This window comes from Lissotriton vulgaris, chromosome 6 (genome assembly GCF_964263255.1).
Source record: "Lissotriton vulgaris chromosome 6, aLisVul1.2, whole genome shotgun sequence".
Lineage (NCBI taxonomy): Eukaryota > Metazoa > Chordata > Amphibia > Caudata > Salamandridae > Lissotriton > Lissotriton vulgaris.
This window is the reverse complement of record NC_141694.1, coordinates 1,220,207,012-1,220,231,481: the sequence shown is the minus strand read 5'-3', so window position 1 is coordinate 1,220,231,481 and position 24,470 is coordinate 1,220,207,012. Positions and strand designations below refer to the sequence as shown.

The following is a 24,470-nucleotide window of genomic DNA, read 5'->3' as shown; positions in this document are numbered from 1 at the left end:
GTGCGAGGGGGGCATTTCTTGGACAAAACTACACTACCCAGACGCCCTAGCGGCGGGACACGCCGCCGGACGGGAAGCCCGCGCCAGGAGGCGCTTGAAAAGGGACACCAGGAGCGGGGAGCGGGGGGTCCAGACGCACTTGGGGGCTTACCTTGCCCAACATCCAGGTCCCAGGCAGCTCCAGCGCTCCCCTCCGCCGCCGCACACACAGACCAGCGGCCACAGTGCGAGGGGGGCATTTCTTGGACAAAACTACACTACCCAGACGCCCTAGCGGCGGGACACGCCGCCGGACGGGAAGCCCGCGCCAGGAGGCGCTTGAAAAGGGACACCAGGAGCGGGGGGTCCAGACGCACTTGGGGGCTTACCTTGCCCAACATCCAGGTCCCAGGCAGCTCCAGCGCTCCCCTCCGCCGCCGCACACACAGACTAGCGGCCACAGTGCGAGGGGGGCATTTCTTGGACAAAACTACACTACCCAGACGCCCTAGCGGCGGGACACGCCGCCGGACGGGAAGCCCGCGCCAGGAGGCGCTTGAAAAGGGACACCAGCACCCGCGTCGCGGGACCGCGCGCGGATCGGCGCCGGGCGAAGCCCGGGCAAAGGGCGGGCCCTCTGTGGCCCTCGGAGGCACAAGGAGGACGGGACGGGCCACCACTCTCGGCCCCATCATATGAGAAGGTACAGCCACTTATTCATCTTCTCAATCCCTACCGTTTTAACTATCTACATTGGTCCCCGGGATCCTGTCTTCCACCTACTATGTCCATCTGGGAAGAGCTGAACGCACTGTGCGGCACAAACTATATCCCGGATGCTTCTACCCCCCCCCATTGTGACCAGAGTCACTGATCAAACAATTAGCACTCCCCAGGCTTCCCCTCTTATTACCCTCTCTCCATCCAATAACTGTAGCCCCTTTTTACCTGGCCCCAACCCAGCCTCATCAACGTTGGATAAAGCTGAGACCCGACCAAATGACTTTGTATTCCCCCTACAATTGACTCTTTTGGCCCAAATTGAGCGACTATTACACACTGCTCTATCTCCATTGATAGCAAAAATCAATGATTTGGGGGACAGGCTGGCCAGGATCGAAAAATCTGTAACAAGGTCAAATCCAATTCCTGGAAATGCTGTTATATCTACATGTTCTATCCCCGCTAACATCCAGGAAAGGTGTATCAACAATGCTCCTAGGATACCTCAAACCTGTGACTCCCCTGTTATACCATCCACTCTATCTGGTCGTAGTGATACTCTGAATCCTGAACATGCCCCACATAGAGTTCCTATTAACTCAGTAGAAAGAGGGCATCGCATTGATCTACCCCCTGAAGCCGCCCCATATGTCACCGTTCTTTCTGGGGTCCCGGCACTCAGCCCAGGCACACGTGAATCACACCAGGACCTACTGAATAAAGCCATTTATTGGCTCAATAACAATAGACCATTACCATCCGCGCTAGATGGTGGGATACTGAGTGTCAGAAGGGTGGGGTGGCTTGGTCATCTGCCCAAAAATGTTTCGGGGGACTTGATTTTAATCAAATTCAAACGTAGGAACATTACCCCCTTTTTGCAATCTACCCAGCCCAAACTCGGAGATGGTTCCATCTGTATTTGGGACCTGCATGACTTTTACCCTGGTTCCCGAGTACCAAATCACTATAACACTGGATGAAAAAGGGGGATTCTGTGTATCTGGGGTTACTGACTTGCTTTGAATCCTTGATTTGTTAAACTATTTTAGTTGGGTTAAATGTATTCCCTTTTAATTATGCAATGTTATGCTGAGTTATTTTTGTATTTATGTATTTGCTTTTGTTGCTTTTATGGTTTTACTCTCAAAAGCCGAATAAAGCTTATTTTGACTTTGACTTTGAATGCATTGCAGCTGGTGCAATAGTTTTTGGTTCACACCTAATAGGAGAACGTTTCCGTAATCCAGGTGAGGTGTTATTAGTGCGTGCACCAGAGTTTTCCTTGCTTCAATGGGAATAAGATCAATAGTTTTTCTCAGGATTTTTAGCGTGCCCATACATTTGCCTATTGTTTTATTGACTTGTGATTTTCCCGACAAATCCGAGTCAATCATGATTCCTAGGTTTTTGACTTTTTCGACTGGGCGGGGGCACTCACCCAGTGTAGTAGGCCACCAAGCCTGGGACCATATAGAGGTTTTGTTCCCTACCACTAGCACCTCCGTTTTGTCGCCATTTAAACGGAGGCAGTTATTATCCATCCAGGTGGCGACCGCAGCCATGCAGCTAGAGAAATTGATGGCAAATTTCTCGCTATCTGGAGTGAGCTTGAACATGAGCTGGGTGTCGTCAGCATAGCTGACAATCCCCACCCCAAAGTTCTCTACGACTCGAGCCAGGGGTTCCATATAGATGTTGAACAAGGTAGGGCTCAAGCTCGAGCCCTGTGGAACCCCATAGCTGACGTCGCGAGAAGATGACTTGAAGGGTGGGCAATATATCTGGAATGATCTTTTGGAGAGGAAAGATTTAAACCAAGCAAGAGCATGATCCCTCACTCCGATGTCCGAGAGTCGGGTCAGCAGAGTGTCATGTAGCACAGTATCGAAAGCTGCACTTAAGTCTAGCATGACAAGTGCAGCTGTCTCCCCCTCATCTACCATCTTGCGAATACACTCTGTGGAGTAAAGAACCGCAGACTCCGTGGAGTAACCACGTCTGAAACCTGATTGTGTGGAATGAAGTATGTTTCCTTCTTCTAAAAAAGCCATTAGTTGTTTGTTGACTATTTTTTCTATAATTTTAGCGTATTGCGGCAAGAGGGAGATGGGTCTAAGATTTTGATATTGGGTCACCGGAATACTAGGTTTTTTTTTTTTTGAGAGGGATAACTTGTGCTGTCTTCCAAGCCTCAGGAACATAGCATTCTTGGAAGGACAGAGTGATCAAGTGTCTAATTTGATCAATAAGAACATTGTTCATGATGTCTTTACATTTAGCTAAAGGGCACACATCATTAGGGGATCCTGAGTGGATACTTTTGATAATGCTGAGCAAATTTTCTTTGTCAGGAGTAGTAAAGCAGGTAAGAATGCTCTTTTGGGTAAGGGGAGGTTTATTTCCTTCTGAAACAGATTTTGGAAAAGTGGCGTGTATTCTCTCAACTTTATTGACAAAGAAATCAGCTATCTGTTCGCATATGTCATTAGAATATGTGTCCTGCATATCTAAAGTGGTGGTATCTGTTAGTTCCTTGTAAATGCTGAACAGTTCTTTCGTAGGGTTGGTTGCCTCTTCAATTCTTGTCTGATAGAAGGAGCTTTTTTCCTCTCTAACCATTTTCTGGTATGATTTTAACTCCAGTTTGTATAATTCCTTAAGTTCAGGAGAATAGTTTTTCCTCCACTTGCGTTCTGTCGCTTTACAGTGTGTTTTTGCAAGTTTTAATTTTTCCGTGTACCAAGGTTCAGATTTAGTTCTTCTGACTGGGGGCTTGGAGGTCCACGGTGCAATTGTATCTAGTGCCTTACTCAGCCATGTTTCATATTTATTCCAAGTGCCTTATATGTTCATAAAGAAGCGTCTGGAATGCATACCTAGATGCACATATTCTATGTCAAACATTCCTAATCTTATGTCAGAAATTACAATTTCTGCTTAGATTTAGTATATAAGAACTGCCATTTAACCACTTGTAAGGAGAGGTCCTTACCCCAGATTATCTCACAAGATTCTGCCAGTGCACTTCGAAGACGGTACATCTCCGACCCCAGTGCTGAAAAAGCTGAGGAAGGTCGCTACAATGGTACGTGTTTGCTCCTCGCAGGGAACACTGCCTTCACGTCTACACGGATAACAACAGCTTTTGCTGTCCCCAATGTATGCAGTGCACCCCTTCTCTCTAAGAAAAACTAGACTGCAACTTGCTCCCCTGCCCGGGCTGTCAGCGTGGCGCAAAGAAGTAGGTGTTAGGTTTTAGATAATATTTTAACCATGTAATAAATCTTCATTTTATCCTTTTTGCTATTTTTATGATATCCTTTGAAATTGTCTTAGATGTACTGAGAAACAGGTTATTCCGGTCATAATAAAAGTGTTTAGTTAAAAGTGTCTATTCTTCTTAGTGCATTGGGTATGTGGTATTGTGAATAACGAAATAGGCTTGTTTCTGTTACTGATGTGCCCCTGGTCTCTTTACAGGGATTGTTAGTACCCCAAAACCAACAACTACTTCAACATGTTTTGTGTAATGGTCTGCTGGGCTACAATATCCTGTCTTTCACATTCAGCATTAGCACATTGAACCAAGTTCACATGTGTCACTCGAGGGTAGGATAGCAAACCTTGTAGAACTATGCCAAAATCGTAGTTTATGCAACAGCCCCAAGTGCATAAAATATGTTCAAGTTCAGTGGAACTGTGTGGTAGTTCCTTTAGTGTTTACTGAACTGAGAATTCATTACACCTCTGGTGGCATTGGTCTAAATTTTTGTTGCCAGTGAGCAGCAACTTTTTGGCAATACAGGAGATTCGAACACAGCTGTGCTTTGTGAAGATGGCAGCTAGAACATTAAACACAAGTTGTTCACTAGTAGTGCTAAGAAATCCAACACAGAATTTGTTCAGTTCAGTGATAAAAGTGAGGAACCACATTTAAGCTAAGCATGGAGTCCCTTGCCAGCAAAGGTCTAAAACATTTTAAAGTAATTTGCAAATATCTCATTGGTTTTCTAAAATTCCTCAAGAAATCGACTATCCTTAATTGACAAGGTATCATGATTTACAACTTATTTTTAAAGGCAAATTAAATTATTGCAAAACCAGTTAGAGTACACTAATAGAAAAAACGAAAAAGCATAACAATATATCAATCTTTAAACAGAAGGAAAATTACCCGCATCATTTCATTCTCCAGCTGTTTCTTACGATGCATTCTCTGGTGGTGAGACTTAAGGATGTTTTCCACATGCTGCTCCATGAAAAATTTGAAGGCCTGAGGTGAGTAGCTCTGAATGCGAGACTCCCTACGTTCTTCATCTCGCTTGTTTCTCCTCACTGGAACGGGAGAAGTAGTAATTTGCTTCTTTTCTTTGTCTACACTATCAACACACTCAGAACTCTTTTCACTTTCATCCTCTTTATTCAAAGGCAAGGATGCACCAGCTTGTTCTTCATTGTTAGATTTTGTTAATGAGGTATCATATGAAGGGACCGAGGGGTTCTGAAGTAATAAGTGCTTTGGATAAGGTGGGGGAGGGCCTTGGTAATTTGGAGCCTCCACAACAGAGGTCATAGGAGTCACGTTTGCAGCTGTCCACTCAGGGAAGGGTGCAGGCTGGACAGCCTGCATTGGTTGGGGCATCCAAGAAGGATGGGTAGGCGCTAGAGCAGTCTGTAGCTCTGGCTTTTGCACCCGCATGCTTTTCACAGGTTGCTGAATGGGAGCTGGTGTAATTGCTGTTACTGTAGTAGCAGAGGACTGATTGTTGTTATTAAGGCCTTGGCGATTGCCAAGGGGGTTATTAAAGGAGTTTGATCTAACTGGAATATTCTGTTGCCAGGAAGGCATCTCAAGCCCACTTACTGGGGCTGACTGAGGTTGGGCAGAGGAAGGCTGTGGCCAAGATGTTGGAAGGCCAGGCACAGTAATATTGTAAAGCTCCATGTTGTGACTGTTTCGGGTTGGCACCATCAGAGAAAGAGGAAGATTGCCATTGGTGTAACCAGAGGTTGCAGCCGGTCCTCCAGCTTGCATTTGTAAGACTGTAGGGCTCGGTCCATTTGCAGAGGCAATTTGGTGAGATGCTTGACGATTCACCAAATTACTTGTTCCTTGATGTGACATAAAATCTGACTGACCATTGCCACTGCCATTTTGAACTACAGGTCTCCCAGAAGAATAACTGAATTTGTTTGAAGAGCTCTGCATTATGATGGGCTGCCTGCCTACAGGAACAGGATTCATGGCTCTTGGGGCCTGTGTAGGATGATTCATCGGCTGGGCCTGTGATTGCGTGTACCCATCTGGCCATACTCCAGGTGGAACAGGAGAAATTCGAGAGATCATGTACTCCATATTTCCAGAATAACGTTTAGTTTGAGAACTTGAGTCCCAAGAAGATGGTGGTGGAGTGGTCCCCTTGGGTGGTGGAGTTTGCCCTCTTGGAGGTGGGGGAGGTGGTGTAACACTTCTTACTTGGGGTGGAGGTGGTGGGTTCACTCTCTGTCCATTCCCAGGATAAGCCTGTGTAAATGCAGCTATTCCGGAGCCTGACATGGGCCTTCCCATTTCCTGTTGAGAATTGGGGCTTTCTTGAAGATATACACCATCAGAAAGTGGAGGGCCATGCCGCTGAGGGACTAAGGATTCTTTAGAACCTTTCCAACTCTGTCTCCGATTAACTGATTGCTGTACATTCCCTACAATGTAAAATAGAGCAAAAAGGGATTAGTCTACTGATACCAGTTACCTTACTACTGGAGTTAAGCAAGACTGCGTGTAAGCACCTCGTTTCTAGGTACATAACAAACACATTCGTATAATATTAATTTAAGAAAATAAAAACAGCAGTAAAATAGTACAAATGTTTTAGTAAGAGGAGAACTTCCGCACACAGCTATAACTAATTAAAAAATAACAGCGGTGTCCTGTTGGTGTATGTTCAATGACGATTAAATAGATTAGGTACAACAAAATGTGTGTCTCATCAGGAATTAAACAACTTGAAAGTGGTTTTGGTTAGTTGCAACTGACTTTGTAAGATGTCAAGTTAACACGAAATGACTAAATGACTAATAATACAAGATGTCAGATAAAATAATGGAAAATATTGTCAAAATACAAAAGGTGTGTGTTATTTTGTTTCAAAAGAAAATCAATTAAAGCAAACAAACAGGAGGTTCATGGCGCAGACAAACCTCACCAAGGCCAGTTCCTATCATTCCAACTGGCTTTCATATCTTTTATGTCTTAACTCTAGACATAAAAAAGCCACTGTCCTCTAAGACCAAAGTTATACGTAAGTTGGTTAACTGAAGGTAGACGGACATGCAACTACCAGTATAAATGTCACCATGAATAATTTGGACTTATAGGTCCCCAGGGAAGTTTTTAAGCATCTACAAATGATGCAGAGGCAGAAAATGGCACAGCTTTAAACAATGCGAAGCCTCAGCATTCAATACACAAGGGAGAGGAACAGAGAATGAGATGACAAGCACTGGCGTTGCCAATAGGTTTCGCATTAGGAAAGTTGGAGCTATTGGTTTTGTAAATTACATTTTATATTTATATATTGTTATTGACAATGCCAATAACAATATATAAATATAAAATGTCATTTACAAAACCAATAGCTCCAACTTTCAAAATGCGAAACCTATTGGCAACGCCAGTGCTTGTATCCCACATACCTTTGCATTCTGGGACTTTTACATCTATACATGTAACATGAACGCAACATATTACATAAAAGCCAGGGTTGATTGAAGAAGTCACACCTGGCATGGGGACGCTCGCGGGATCCTGTGTCTCCGTGTACTGGTTCATCCACGCCAGGAATCTGTAATTGAGCTTATGGTCTCAGGCACAAATCCTGGCGGGCTGAGGCAACCTTGTATCCTTCCGAGGTCAATACGATGGGTACCACTGAGTTTTTGTTGTAACAATAAGCTGCTGATATTTAGCGCAAAAATGCACCAAAGCACTATACAAATGCACGTGTTGTTAACAAGCATAATACAATTATACCAACATTGGCTCTGTTTAAATGCTAGGTGTGTGGGAAAAATATAAAGCAACCAACCTACAGAGTACTGACGCATTAAACACAGTGAGATATGACGAACTTCACGCTGACAATGCACTGACTTTCTAACTGACGGCAAAAGAGAGGCGGTGCTGACGTCAAACCCCTCACCTTGATGTCGTTGCTAAGCTCTTGTCTGCTGCTGTGCATTGCCCGGTATGACACTTCTTCAGCCACACGGCTCTGCAATTGATCAGCGTAAATGGGATCAAACTTGATGCATAACTCCTGCTCTGCACCAACGTCCAGGACAGCAAATAAAATGATAATTTTTTTTATATTTCATTTTTTATGTTTGTCTCTGCTGGCAGGGGTGGGGAGTGAGGAGCAGCAGTTGAACCCATGACAACCACAGTACAACATGGCACTCCACAAGCTGCATTGGCATCCCTCTACCCACGCCATGCTGGCCTGTTCAGCTCTCATGACATCTCAGGGATTGGAGGGTTGAATGGATTTTTTTGCCTAGATCTAAAGGTCCCAGATCTCCAGGTATCTAAAATCAAGCCTTTCAAATAGCAAATTGGTTTCAAAAGACTTAATTTTTGGCCCTGCAGAGCAATTCCCTGCAGGACACAGCAAGCTATTACTGAACAGGGGCACCCTTTGTAATGTATTGTACCAGTTAAAGGCGCTGAACCACATTAGCATATTGATTTGCATGCTACACCGTTCACTGCTTGGTTGGGGAAATGTAAGCTGCATTTTGGCCTATCTGGGATAAGTTTAGTCATGTGTGTGGGCTGCCCTTATCCTGACAGAGGTCGGTGGGTCTAGGCAGGCAGCTAAGTGAGGAAGAGTGAGGAGTAGAACGCGTAATCATTATAATAAATTGTTTCCGGTTGGAATTGTGTGGGTTATCGGGGCACGAGTGAAAAGCAGTGCAATGCCCTTCTCATGCTGCTGCGATCCCGCAGCAGTGTTGATCGCAGCGCTTAAAATGGAGTGCAGTAGAGTCACTTAGAGATGTTGTGCATGAACTTCCTTCCCCGGCAGACAGATCGGGACACCACACGGGGCTCCGGAAACACATTGCACAGCTTGGGCGCAGACACCACTCTTGGGTGAACCAGATCACTGACTGCCCTAGCACCACTGGTCTGCCTCTGCACCCAGCCCCGAGTGCTTACATGTATTCCTGTAAATAGAACAGACTGATTTTGGGAGTAAATGCCTTGCGATTCTTCAGTACATTAACACTCTTCCGGCAGTGATTTATGTGCAAACTGTAAAGTGCGGGTTAAAAAGCCACATGCTACGGTGGGGGAGGGGCAGTGGGAGTCCGATATTTAACGGATTATGCCCACAGAAGAAGAAAAAACATGCACACGTTATTAAAAAGCTTTTCAACAGGTTAGTGAAGAGTGCCATTTCTAGAGTGGATTGTTCTAACTTCGGTAAGATACTTTCTACAACGGCTATATAAATTCCCTTTTCGGATAAACACAGGACAAATATGGCGAGAGACGTTTCAGCAATCTTTATGGAGGAGACACTAGCAGCGATACTAATGGAAATATGTTATTTATGACCATACACATTTCAGCTCAGTGCGTGCACATTTGCAAAAGCAATGGGTCCAATGTATTCCACGGAAACCCCAAGCAGGCTTTTTGAAGGTTGACATCGGCCATGTAAAAGTAGAAGGGCAGGTAGGTATGTGGAAGAGTGGAGTGGAAGAGGTGTGGCGCAGCGGCCAGGGTACCGGACTCCGGACCACGGGGTACACTGTTCGATCAGCCCAGCAGCATGTGACTCTGGGCAATAGCTCGCTTAATCTTCCCGGGGGCCCCCAGCGCCGGGAAACCATTCCGGAGGCAGCTGTGCGCTTTACAAATTCAAGGGTATTATAATTATGTTATCCTTGTGTCCACGCAAGAAAACAAACTACCAAGTGAAACTAGAGCGAGGGTGTTAATGTCAACTCCAAACGTTGTATAACAGGGCGGGAGGCCAGAGCTGATGAGTTCCTTCCCAGTGCACGCAGGCCTTGGGCGGCCCTTTGTGCACTGCCAGGGGTATAAAGATACGTCCATGTATAATGCATGGGCTGCGGGCAGCGCGCGGCGTGAAGAGTCAGCCGAAGAGAACATGGCGGGATAGGATTCGCGCACATCCCGGCCATCGTCACATCGCTCAGCATGCCACAGAGGGCTGGAGATGAATGCGGGGGCAGGGAATACAAATGAAGATAAATTGGAGAAACTCTGCTGCTTCACCCAGGTCACTTACGCAGGCAAATACACCAATGAGGCAAAGTAAGCACGGAGGAGCTGGGGTATAAGTGAATCAAAGCCAGCCGGGGGGACGGAGTGTCAAATAGAGAGTAGATGGAGTGCTGGGGGGAAGTGGAAAAAAAAAGGGTAAAAAAACTGGCAGCGCGGCCAAGAAAGTAATTGCGGGCTGTAAGGGTGCCAGCGAGTGATGCGCCCAATGCTGGCAAATGGCCGGAGGGAAGCCGGATGGGGGTGGGAGAGCCTGGTGGGGGGGCGGGAATACGTGCGAGGGGAGGAGAAGTGTGGCAGGCAAATGCATGGAGGGAAGCCGGATGGGGGCGGGAGAGCCTGGTGGGGGGGCGGGAATGCGTGCGAGGGGAGAAGTGTGATAGGCAGATGCGCGGAGGGAAGCCGGATGGGGGCGGGAGAGCCTGGTGGGGGCAGGCGGATTAGGGAGATGCTCGTGCGTGTGTGGTCACGTGACCCGCTTTTGTGGTCACGTGACCTCACATGCACTGTAAAGAAACCGCAGTGGAAACCGCAGTGGTTTGACTATTCGATCGAGCCCATGAATTTTCGCCATTCCATTCGCAAGCGAATGGTAATAGGCGAAACCTAAAAAACTATTTACTGGTGTAGCTAAAGGGGGGCCTTAGCAGCAGCCACATGCCTTCCCAACCAAAGCAAGGAGAAGGAAAGATCTGCCCAAGGCAATTCTTTGTGCTCCAGTCCTACGTGTATTGTAGAATGTAAGGTACCCTGCATTTAGGGGAAAAGGCAAAGCTCCCAGCCTTAGTTGTCTGCCACACCAGTCACCCCTAGGGCAGTACTTTCTAGTACCACAGGCACTGGTAGAAACTAAATAAACCTACAGTAATAATATATTTATTTTCACCTCAAGTCGACTGATGGATTGGTCCCTCAGGAAACGACCTACCACCCACATAAATATTTGATATTATGAATTGTACTACAATGCCAACATATTTTTTATTTCATTTATATTGTATCATTTCCATAAGACTCCAAAACCACAACAGAAATGTATGCAATATGTTGATTGTAAATGTTTCCTTCTTCAAGGGACCAGCACGATCAAACATATGTTTCAAGACTGCTGTATTTTACAATAAATACGGGAAGAGGCATTCAAATAGATATCTCTGGCGGTGCCTACATACAGTCTAATAAACATTAAGTAATAAGTGGGGTAAAAAAAATTTACAGCCCAAAGAGTAGGAGCATTTTTTATGTAGGAACTTAATTCTAAAATACTAGAAGGGAAAATAAATACCCAACGATCAGCAATGACAAGCTAATTTAACTTGTTGCATATTGTTGAAAAAGTGGGTGCATTTATTAATAAGGCTGCCAGTTTACAATTTAAAGTGCTTTTTTTACGTGCACAATTTAAATAAGCATTGGCAAAGTCTACAGGTCTTGCTCTAGGGATCTACTGGTTTTGCCAATAGTTTTTAGTGATGACGTATAGAATTCTCGATGCACTGCAGGACAGCGAAACTATTTTTTTTAAATTGTCACTGAAGCATGTGCCTACAAAATGAAGCTGGTACTTAAAAAAAATAATATTCACCGTTCCAAGTTGGATCAGTAAATAAAAAGAAAAAAAGATATGCAAAAGAGTTTTCTTAAGTGGTGAGGAGAAACAACACAGGGCAGCGGAGGAAAGACCTCAGGGGACAGAAACAAAACAGGGGGCATGTGTAGAGGGAAAAAAATACAAGGGGCGAGAGGAGGGGCAGGCAGGTGGAGAAAAGCAAACAGGTGTGAGAGCACCATGAAGCTCTGGGGAGAAGCACAAGGGCGAGAAAGCAATGCAGTGGGAAAGCATACAAGGGTGAGCCCATCACAGAAGGAAGGTGGGGAGAAGCACAAGGATGAGCGAGAGCAACAGAGTGCGAGGCGAAGAAAAGCTAACTAGGGAAACAGATGAAAAACAAATGCACTCTGAGTGCTAAAGACAAAATAAAGTGGTTTCCTAAAAGTGAGCAGTGGAAGGATACAAATTGGAAATGCTTCAATGGGGGGATAGACACACTCGTCAAGGTAAAAAATCAAATATGAAGCAGATAAATGTGAGAGACAGTAAAGCCAACAAACGGTAAGTAATAGGCGGACCTCAAGCCCTGTATGTTCTTGGTAAGCCAACAATGTATTTTACAACCAGACAACTATGCTGCCCGATAGTCTCGACCTAAAAAGGATCTCCGAGTTACTCACCATGCTTTGCACCATGTTGTTCTGGCCAATTCATGTTAAGATTTATAGGAAGGAGAGTTAAACAATGTAATGGGATATCTTAGTAAAGCCTGCGTAGCTGCAGAATATGCTCCTAACACCATTCTAATTGACGGGATATCTTAGTAAAGCTTGCAGCTGCAGAATATGCTTCTACCCCCATTAGATGGTATGTTGTACAGTGCTACTTGCAGCAAATAGGCCAGAGTGTGTGTGTATTATATACACATATATACATAGAGGTCATTACAGTAAAACCACAATAGACTTCCTAGATATCCGGATTAAACCCCTTGATGGTAAGCTAGAGACAACCAGATTCCGGAAGGCCACTGCTGAAAATTCAGTTCTCCATGCAGACAGTGCTCACCCTGCTGCGCTTATTAGGAGTATTCCATTTGGAGAATACTATAGAGCTAGGAGAACTTGTGAGGAAGAATATGACAGGACAGAAAAAGAAATGACTCATCTTCGGGGATACCATTGAGATATATTGAAAGGGGCATTAACCAAAGCTAGAAATCTGGAGAGACAAAAGATTCTATTTGAACCTTCTAGAACGAAACAACAACAGGAACAGAGTAAACATCTGGTGAACCATGACAACTCTAGATTTATAACCACCTTCAATTAAAGCACAGTGAATTTAGATCTATCCTGAACAAACACTAGCATCTTGTGAAAAGCGATCCGGTATTGGGTACTAGAGTAAAAAGAAAGCCAGAAGTTACATATAAAAGATCTAAATCTCTTAAAGACCTGATTGTTAAAAGTGAATTCTCTGAAAAAAAGAAGGGCATCTCCAATTGCCTACAACAGAAACCTGGTTTTAAAAAGTGTACTAAATGTAAGGCTTGCCAACATGGCATGAACCGTACAGATTTTAGAATTTTTCTTAACAAAACTGTAACCATTAGAAGCTTTTTGACTTGTAAAAGTAGTTTTCTTGTGTATTTGCTACAGTGCTCCTGTCCAAAGATATATATAGGAAGCACCACTTTGCCTGTGCACCAACGAATCCTCCAACACAGGCGAGCGATTGTAAATCAAGACAGAACATATCCCATTGCTAGACATTTTGAGTCCCATCACCAAAGTAACCCTGTGAGCCTGCAGTATACATGAATAGCAGAAGTCCCCAAGAAAAAGAGAGGGGGGGGGGGGGGGGGGGAGGGGGACAGGGAAAGAGAACTCCGGAAACTAGAAACATATTGTATTCTAGAGTTTAATTGTAAGGAAACTTATGGGCTCAACGTAGATGTGGATCTTTTTACTTGTCTGTCTTGATGTTTTTGATGAAGAGTTAGAATAAGAGAATCTGCACTGAAAACCATGGATTAATTGTTTTTAAACTATTTTTAGGTCTCGTCCTATTAATCGCGCAAGCGAAAATAGGGCAAGAGTATAGAGGCTCATCCAAGCTCTGAAACCATCGCCGATTACATAGAGTGGATGTGCTCATGAACACTCTCTCTATCGCCCTCACTCTCTCTATCGCCCTCACTCCCTCTATCGCCCTCACTCCCTCTATCGCCCTCACTCCCTCTATCGCCCTCACTCCCTCTATCGCCCTCACTCCCTCTATCGCCCTCACTCCCTCTATCGCCCTCACTCCCTCTATCGCCCTCACTCCCTCTATCGCCCTCACTCCCTCTATCGCCCTCACTCCCTCTATCGCCCTCACTCCCTCTATCGCCCTCACTCCCTCTATCGCCTTCACTCCATCTATCGCCTTCACTCCACCTATCGCCTTCACTCCACCTATCGCCTTCACTCCACCTATCGCCTTCACTCCACCTATCGCCTTCACTCCATCTATCGCCTTCACTCCATCTATCGCCTTCACTCCATCTATCGCCTTCACTCCATCTATCGCCTTCACTCCATCTATCGCCTTCACTCCATCTATCGCCTTCACTCCATCTATCGCCTTCACTCTATCGCCTTCAAACTATCTATTGCCTTCACTCTATCTTTCTATCTATCGCCCTCACTCTATCTATCGCACTCTATTGCACCACAACAGCATCACTCAGCACCACCACAGCATCACTCAGGGGCACCACAACATCACTCAGGGGCACCACAACATCACTCAGGGGCACCACAACATCACTCAGGGGCACCACAACATCACTCAGGGGCACCACAACATCACTCAGGGGCACCACAACATCACTCATGGGCACCACAACATCAGTATGCGCTACCACAGCATCACTGAACGCCATAGCATCACTCAGCACCACCACAGCATCAATCTGTGCAACCATTCAACAACAACTGGTTCAAATATGTTCTCTCAATGTTTCAAGCTTCATTACAAATCTCACAAAAATATGTTAATATTTCACTTCTGTTCTTGGATTTGTCACAATAAAATACACTGAACATAATCTTCACAAAAGTTATTTACAAAAGTTTAAGCTATTGCCATTATAAACTACAATAACTTTTATGTAAGTATTAATTATTAAAAAAATAAAAATAAAGCCATTGTTATTTGTAATATCAATACATCTAAGTCACGTAAATACAACACATATTGCATTACAAATGCTATAGGTGCCACATTTGCAAAAGTTATAACTATTGGCATTGTAAATGACAAAGCTATTCATTTCGCTATTTTCAAAACCAACACATACTTAACAAATGTGTCATTTACAATACCAATAGCTCAAACTTTCCTAATTAGAGAACTATTGCATTGCAAATGCTTGTTTACAGTGGTAGTATTTTGTCATATGAAGCGAGAGAACTCATGCCATTCAGTTGGGAAGACTAGTTCATTTGATTTAGGAACAATTATGCATTAGCACTTTATGAGATAATTGTACTGTATTATATGGATTTTAGAAATTGAGAAGAGTGAAATGTTTACATAGAGAAATTTTATCTTGTTTACACATACATTTGCACGTTATTTCTATATTATGGTACTGTATTGAAGTTTTGTTTACATTAAGGGGAGTGATATGTTTCCATTGAAAAGTTATCATTGTTTACACAAGCACAAGCACTTTAAAAGTGCCGGATAAAATTGGCACTTTAGGAGCTAAATTTTAATGAGATTTTTGTAAACTGACTTAATTGGATATATAGAATGATCTGTTTCTTAATTGTATATAGGTCATGAGATATTATATCCATGGATGGTTATACTTCATAGTGCACGAACTTGGAGTTAGTTGAATAATGACTGTATAATGCATTTTTGTACTACTGCCCTGGCACTTTGTATTTGTTTGAACTGGCGCCCAACAGATATAGGCACTAGCAATTGCACTTAAAAAAAAAACAGCTAAACAAGATATCAAAAAGCTGAAATGGCCAAATTTCTCAATGCACTTGCACTTTCGAACTTTTCCATTGTATAATTTACAATTGCGAAGTAACTTTGGTTTTGTTATAAATGTATAAAAATGAGGAATTGTTTTTCCCAATTAATAATTGTGGATAATGGTTATATAATTCATGCATTCAAACTAAACATTTGAGAGTTGAGAACCAGTAAAAAGTGAGCCTCAATGAGATATACTTGTGAATACTGACAGTAACACATTTAAAGATGGCCGCCACATTGTACGAGACAAAGGCTTAATGGCGAAATACTATGTCCTTTATTGATGTTTACTACCACTGTGTTTTGTATTTTAAACCGAAAAAAATGATGGCTCGGCATCGTGAACAAGGAAGAATGACTTCCGAAACGCGTTGATGTATATTGTCAAGACATAATAAACTGAGTTTTTTAAACCCCTACTGTGGAGTGCCGGATGATTGTCCATTACGTCTTTGGATGCAGATAAACAGATAAATACCAATATAATAAACAAAAAAGAAACACGTGGAAATGGAGAAATATAATAGAGACTGAAAAGTTTGTTTAGCAAGACACAGCAGGCACGATAAATCTGAGCAGCTATGGATGCCAGCAGATGCTTTAGGAATGCATTAGAAATATATTAAACTTATTAGTACACAATGAGATCAAACACACAGCTAAGCTCCAGGTTCAAGTAGTTTACCAGTGTTTGGTTAGGATGGTTTAAGCTTAGTAACTTATGGTGAGTTTGATAGTTATATTATTTTGGTTGGCCATGTTCGTTGTTTTTGACCACATGTAATTATTTTCAACAAAAAAAAAAAACTGGGTGAAGGGAGTAAACTATGTCTGAGAATGCAAATGCTACTTACCAGTATGCATCTGTTCTTGGCATGTAGGGCTGCTGACATTCATATTTGAACATAGATCGCCGCCTAGTGTTGGGTCCGGATGATTGCACATTGTTGTCCTGGAAGAGTCTTCGAAGTATCACGAGATAGGTGGCTCCTCCCCTGGACTACAGTGCGCATGGGCATCGACTCCATCCCCAGATTGTTTTTAGCCATTGTGGCCGAGATGGAGTGAATTCAGTGAATGATGACAATGCCATGAAATGATATGTGAACACTGCAGCTGCTACAGGCGCCGGGGAGGGGGGCGGGCGATATGAATGTCAGCAGCCCTACATGCCAAGAACAGATGCATACTGGTAAGTAGCATTTGCAGTTCGAGGCATGTGGGCTGCTGAATTCATATCTGTGCATAAAATATATAGCAGTCCCTCCATTAGCGGCGGCCGCCCGTGCCAGCTGCAGCAGTTTGGAAAAGTGTCTTGAGAACAGCCTGCCCTACAGCTGCCTGCTGTTTAGAGTGCACGTCTACACAGTAATGTTTAGTAAATGTATGTGTGGTAGACCATGTGGCTGCTCTACATATGTCCTCTAAGGGAATGTTTCCAAGGAAAGCCATAGAGGCCCCCAACTTTCTGGTGGAGTGGGCTCTTGGTGGAATTGTAAGAGTGCGTTTTGCCTTTGCATAGCAGATCTGAATACATTTCACGATCCACCTAGCAATACCAGCCTTGGAAATAGCGTTACCTTTGTGATGTGGCGCAAAGGCAACGAAAAGCTGCTTAGTCTTTCTAAAATCCTTGGTCCTATCAATGTAATACATTAGGGCCCTTTTAACGTCAAGGGTGTGGAGCATCCGCTCCGCCAGCGACTCTGGATTTTGAAAGAACACTGGCAACTCAATTGTTTGGTTTATGTGGAAATGAGACACAACCTTGGGTAGAAATTTAGGGTTAGTGCGGAGCACTACCCTGTTTGCATGAACTTGGAAGAAAGGCTCTTGGATTGTGAGGGCCTGCAGCTCACTAACCCTCCGTAGCGATGTAATTGCTACTAAGAAAGCCACTTTCCAAGTCAAGAACTGAAGTTCGCAAGAATGTAGTGGCTCAAAGGGAGGACCCATCAGTCTTGTATGAACCACATTGAGGTTCCATTCTGGAGCTGGTGGAGTCTGTGGTGGAATGACCCTTTTGAGTGCCTCCAGAAAAGCTTTGATAGCAGGCACCTTGAAAAGTGAAAGGTGCTGTCTATTCTGAGGTATGCGGCCATCGCAGACAGGTGAATGCGGATGGAAGTATATGCCAAATTACACTGGTACAGATGGAACAGGTAACAGATGATGCTCTGAATGGAAGCATCAAGTGGATTAATGTTGTGGTTTGCGCAATAAATGACAAACCGCTTCCATTTAGCCGCATAACATGCTCTAGTAGTGGGCTTTCTTGCTTCCCGAATGATGTCCATGCAACTGGGAGGAAGGTTAAGGTAGCCAAATTCTAGGACCTCAGGAGCCAGATCGCCAGGTTGAGCTGTTGCGGATCTGGGTGCTGAATGTCGCCAAGGCTCTGCGTCAGAAGGCTGGGTGTGAGATGAAGCCTTTGATGCGGTACCACGGAAAGTTCCAGAAACGTGGTGTACCATGGTTGGCGAGCCCACGTTGGAGCAACTAGGATGAGAGTCATCGAGTGCTGCCTGAGCTTGCGCGCCACCAGCGGTATCAGAGGTATCAGAGGTGCTGGGGGAAAAGCGTACGCAAATCTGCCTGACCAGTTCATCCATATCGCATTGCCCTGCGATTGCGGGTGTGGGAACCTGGCGGCGAAGCTTTGGCATTTTGCGTTCTCCCTTGTGGCGAATAGGTCTATTTCTGGATGACCCCATCTTTGGAAGTACGGCTGGAGTACTGATGGATGCATCTCCCACTCGTGCATTTGGTGGCTGTGCCTGCTGAGCAGATCCGCCATCTGATTGTCCTTGCCTGGGAGGTGTTCTGCCATGAGGAAGATGTTCCTCTGAATGGCCCACTTCCACATGCTCTGAGCCAGATGAGACAGCTGCGGAGAGTGTGTTCCCCCCTGTTTCTGAATGTAGTACATGGCTGTCATGTTGTCCGTCCGGATCAACACGACCTTGTTGCACAGATGTACTTTGAATGCCTTTAAGGCCATGAAGATCGCCATCAGTTCTAGTACATTGATGTGCATCTTCTTTTGCTGTTGTGTCCATAGTCCCTGCACTGTGAATTGGAGTACATGCGCTCCCCATCCTTGGAGAGAAGTGTCCGTCGTCAGGATGAACTGCAGCACAGGCTCCTGAAACGGTCGGCCCTTGCAAAGGTTTTGTGGATTCCACCAATGCAGAGAGTTGTATGCCCGACCGCTCACCAACACTAGGTCTTTCAACTGCCCGTGAGCCTGAGTCCACTGACGTGCTAAGCACTCCTGAAGCGGACGCATATGTAGTCTCGCGTGTGGGACTATGAAGATGCAGGAGGCCATCATGCCTATCAACTGCATGAACACTCTTGCTGGAAGCGAGTGTTGAGGTCTGAATTTTTGGATCAGCGACTGAATGCTGTCGATTCTCACTGAATTCGGCTGCGCAGTGGCCGCCAGAGTGTTTATGGTCGCACCCAGATACTGCCGTATGTGGGCGGACTGGAGATGGGATTTTGGGTAATTCAGTGAGAACCCCAGATTGTGCAGAAGGTGAATGGTGTGGGACACTTGGTCGGCGCACTGCTGGGCCGACTTGGCTTGAATGAGCCAGTCGTCCAGATAGGGGTAGACGTGGATGTTCTGACGTCTTAGATGCGCCGCCACCGTTGCTAGGCACTTTGTGAAGACCCTGGGCGCTGTGGTGACCCCAAAAGGCAGGACCTTGAACTGGTAGTGCTGGTTTTGAATGGTGAACCTTAGGTACTTTCTGTGTGAAGGATGCAGGGGAATGTGAAAGTACGCATCCTTGAGGTCCAGAGTCGCCAGGAAGTCCCCTTGCCGAAGCAGTGGCAGAACCTGCTGCAGCGTGAGCATATGGAAATGTTCTGACAGAATGTAAAAGTTGAGAGGTCTGAGGTCTAGGATGGGCCTGAGGGATCCGTCCTTCTTTGGAATCAGAAAGTACAGGGAGTAAACTCCTGTACCCCTTTCCTGCAGGGGCACGAGCTCTATTGCGCCTTTTTGCAGCATGACGTTGACTTCCTACTGCAACAAGTGCAAATGCTCGCCGGACATAGGACGGCTTCTTGGGGGTATGTTGGGTGGAGTGGATGTGAGCTCCAGACAATAACCATATTGGACAAGAGATCTGACCCACCTGTCCGTGGTGATGGACTTCCACACGGGCAGGAACTGCTGGAGTCTCCCCCCGACCGGTGTTGCGTGGTCGGGGGGCAGTGACAAGGCGTCACTGTTTGCTGGCGGTGGAGGACCTGGAGCTGTTATTACCACGTCCTCTGCCTTTGACGTTGTTGCCACGGTATCCACCCCGACCCGTGTTGGTATATGAGGATTGGGTGTTACTCTTATAGAATTGCGTGGACTGTGACGCTTGACCCCTTGAGGTGCCTCTATTACTGGAGCGGCGAAAGGAACCACCCCGAAACTGCTGGGACTGCAGGGCACCCACAGACTTAGCAGTGTCGGTGTCTTTTTTCATTTTTTCGAGGGTGGTATCCACTTCTGGGCCAAACAGGTGGTCTGGATTGACAGTTTGGTTTAGGATGATAGTTTGAATGTCTGGTTTGAAACCGGATATTCTGAGCCAAGCATGTCTACGCAGTAGAACGCTAGTGTTTATTGCTCTTGAGGCGGTGTCAGCCACATCCAGAGCGCACTTAATTGAAGCATTGGTGATAAGCTTCCCCTCCTGTATCAACATTTCAGCTGCCTCCTTATATTGATCTGGCAAGTGCTGTAGAAGGGTCTCTAGAGTGTCGTAGTGTGCCCTGTCGTAACGCGCAAGTAGCGCCTGTGTGTTGGATATGCGCCATATATTGTCTGCCTGCGCAGCAATACGTTTCCCCGAAGCCTCAAATACTTTTGATTCCTTGTCTGGGGGAGGAGCATCACCCGTAGTCTGTGAGTTGGCTCTTTTGCGTGCATTGGAGACCACCAAGGAATCCAGAGGCAACTGTCCTTTGATGTATGTTGGATCAGTGGGCGCTGCCTTGTACTTCTTGTCGATACGAGGGTTAATGACTCTTGCTCGGGTGGGCTCCTTGAAAACCTCTGGCGCATGTTTTAACACCCCTTTGAGCATTGGCAATGTCTTAACAGTCTTTTCAGCCACTGAAAATGTGTCAAAAAGAAAATCGACGTCTACTGGGTCTGCATGTAGATCGACGTCATAATTGGCTGCAGCTCTTTCAATCAGAGCGTTGAAGGCCGCAGAGTCTTCTGTTGGGGAAGTCTTCGCTGAAAAAAGCTGAGGCTTCTGTCCCGAATGAGGGTCCCCAGGGTCGCCCCCGGCAGACCATGGCTCAGTCACATCCTCTGGGTCTGAGTAAACTGGATAGGCATACTCATCCTCATCGTTTCCATTACCCTCCTCAACATTAGAATGAGTGGGTGAGAGTTCATGACTTTGTGGAGATGCAGGTTCCATAGGGGCAGATGCACCCGCAGAGTCCAACTTCCTCTTCAGTGGGATTTGGAAATGTTCCAAAGCTAGCTCAGGGGTGATCTTCCGCTTAAGGAGAGAGAGCTTGCCTGTGTTGGCGTCGATGATCACCTCTCGACGCTCCTCTTCCGCCAGTGGTTGGTGGCGCGGGTTTGGAACCACCAACGATGCCTTCGGCGTCAACGATAACTTCAAGGGCACACCGGCCCCAGGTTTCGCAGTGAAAGCTTTCGGCGCCGTCTTTGGAGGCAGCGTGAACAGAATCGGCGTCGGCGCCTTCGCCGGTTTTTGAAGAGGCTTGGGCGGCACAGTGTCCTTCGGCTCGGCTGCCGCGGTCCCCTCCCTAATACGCTGGAGGGACTCCGTGACCTTCTTGGTGAGCGAAGCGGAGGGACGGACCGGCTCGAGAGAGACTTCCGAAGCCGGGTTTGGGACGGCAACCATAGGCGCAGTCTTCGGAGCCGACGCAGCTCCCCCCTTGGCCTTGTCCAGTGGAAGTGGGGCAGTGAGAGACTTGGGGTCGTCCTGCCGCTTCAAGGCTTTCTTATGGTCGTCGACCTTTTTGGTATCGATGCGACTTTTCAGTGCGTCGACCAACTTCGGCGCCGACGCAGCCGCGTTGACCGTCTTCACCTTCGGCTTCGATACCGTAGTCTTCGGGTCGGCCATTTTGGCGTGGCTCTTGAGCTCGACGGCCATCTTGGATTTCTTCGGCGCCGAGGCCTCCGAAGTCTTCGACCCGACCAGTGCGACTTGCACTTTCGGTTTCGATACGCCTGGCGTCGATACCAATGGTTTCACTTTCGGTTTCTGCACCGTGAATGGTGCCGTACCAATGTCCGTGGCCGGGCCGGAAGGCAGAGCCGTGGGACGGGAATCAAGGCTTTGGGTAAGGCCCGAAGGCGATCCCTCGGCCTGGGCCTTAGAATGGGGGCTGGCCCCGGAGTCAGTGTGAGGAAGCTCCTCCTCTGAGCTATCCTCTACGGTGGCAATGGCCCCGTCGTCGTCCCCTACCTCCTCGACGACTTCCTCGAACTCCTAGTCTTCCGCGTCGTAGTCTTCCTCGACCTCCGACGCCGGGTTAGAGTCCGTGATATTCTGGATAGTGTCGTCGTCTACATCCTCCTCGAAGATGTTCGCTGGAGGGGGTGCCGAACTCTGGGCCTGCAGTCTTGCGGCCCGGCGGAGCTTGAGAGTCTTCTTCGACCGGAACTTGGAGCAGGCCATACACTTGGCCTCGTCGTGGTCCGGCGACAAGCACTTATTGCACACTGGGTGCACGTCGATATGTGGATACTTTGAGGCACACACCGGGCACCTCTTAAATGGACTTCGTTCCATGATGAAGTAGGTTGGAGCGTCGTGTAGGCCCGTCCGCGCCGAAAGCATGCGGAAGGGTAGTAACGGTTCGGAGCCGATAAACAAACGAACCCGAACGATAGACAATACCGACGCGAGTCCTAAAGACCTTTTGGTCTCAAGTAAAATAAGTTAAACAACTATCGATTCCGACAGAGGGAACCGAAACACATCCGAACCCAATGGCGGAAAAAAACATTCTGGGGATGGAGTCGATGCCCATGCGCACTGTAGTCCAGGGGAGGAGCCACCTATCTCGTGATACTTCGAAGACTCTTCCAGGACAACAATGTGCAATCATCCGGACCCAACACTAGGCGGCGATCTATGCACAGATATGAATTCAGCAGCCCACATGCCTCGAACTAACGTATGTCCACTGGAACTGGAGAAGGCTACCACACAGGCTTGAAGAGCTCACAAAAACATCTGCACTGAACTAACCCAAGGATAAACAGCTAAATAGTGTTCAGTTGTAGCAACCAAATAATGTTCAGGTATACAATCAAAAAGAGGTACAATCATGACCAACCATGGTTCACAGTCCACTGGCTATCAGGAGGAGCCCGGTTAGCAGTTGCCAGGGTGTGCGTCCAGTAGACCATTTTGGAAGGGAAATCACAAGGCCACCTAGGAGGACATGGATAGCTTAAAAGATCCCTATATATACCTAAGAGAAAGACTTGGTCCAAGGAGACATAGAAGTGGGGAAAAGGACATCATGGCATGACAGCAAGCGTTTGTGAAGAAACATCTTCCTACTTAAAACACGCAAACCACTAGGGGAAAAAAGCACTAAGCGAGCCAAAAATTATACAGGGACCTTACTTGTTTTATTTAAACCAAATTAAGGAGCTCGACATCAAGTTTGTTTCAGTCGGTATTACACTTCTCACAGACTGCACATACTGGCTATGTTTATTGTGCTGGATAGACTGTGGCCTGTTGGGAACTAATTTACACATAGGGTGGAGCTTTGCCACAGTTTGGATATTCCAGAAAAATATATCCTGGATCAGATGTGTTGCTGGTCTATTAGCCCAGCCGCCTCTGTGACGTATATGCTAGTAGATGCGGATGAAGACCTTGTTTTTCATCTGAAATCAAAATTGGGAGTTTTATAATTCACATTTTAGCTGCCTGAAAACTAACAGTAACCCACTGGTGTATGTACACAAGCCCCGATTCGTGAAGCTTTCAATTAATAGAATATGGAAACTATTCTCTTTGGAGACAATAACTCATTGATAAAAGGCATGAGAATCTGAGCAAGTAAGGGATGCCGTCGTAGAATAGGTACGATATAAAAATCTTTGCTTCTCATAGTAATAAACAATCTCTTTTTAACACAATCTTGAATTTGATATATGCAATCAGAGCTGAAGCTCCTCTTTATGTTGCTTCTTTACAGCCTTTTTGTTCCGACCGCATGCTACTGGTCCCAGCAATGTGAGTTTACAACATGGGTACTCGAAAAATACACTCTGGGTTGTGCCCGAGGGCCGCATCATTGCAGTGACATGTCCCATCTCAATCTCTTGTTTGTTTTATTCTTTTGTTTTGTTAAATGGCAGATAAGGGCTGTATCACACAACATTTATTAACTATTCTATCTGAGATTGGTTAATAAAAAGAAGAAAAAAAAACACAGTTTTGCAGGCGCAAGCATCCATGCTAATGTGTGCCTGCAAAATGACGCAACTGCCACATCATAATACCTATATTTTTTTTATATCATTTTCTGCCATGCTACATAGCAGTTGGGCTGCTATACACCATGGCTATAAATCATGGTCATACATGCGACCTATTGGCTTTGTCAATGCTTGTTTAGTTAAGCTTCTTGTATTACATTATAAATACAATTACATGCAAGTTAAAGTCCACTTTAGTTACAAAATATTTTGCTCTATTTAGCTATCTGACTGGCTTCTCCCAACACCCATTGACCCCGCCCCATCATACTATCAATCAAGGTTCCCATACATTTTTATGCACTTCTAAGGTATGAGCAGCTGCCTTGAAGAAAGTACAAGCTAGACTG

General features: G+C 45.8%; 1 protein-coding gene across 1 annotated transcript in view; it reads right to left on the bottom strand.

Moving 5' to 3' along the window:
• The window catches only part of LATS1 (large tumor suppressor kinase 1), a 192,912-nt gene that overhangs the window by 92,838 nt on the left and 75,604 nt on the right, over positions 1-24,470 (bottom strand). Inside the window, exon 4 of the mRNA XM_086927316.1 lies at positions 4,880-6,405. Coding sequence (XP_086783442.1) covers positions 4,880-6,405 — 1,526 coding nt within the window. The remainder of the gene's footprint in view (positions 1-4,879; positions 6,406-24,470) is intronic.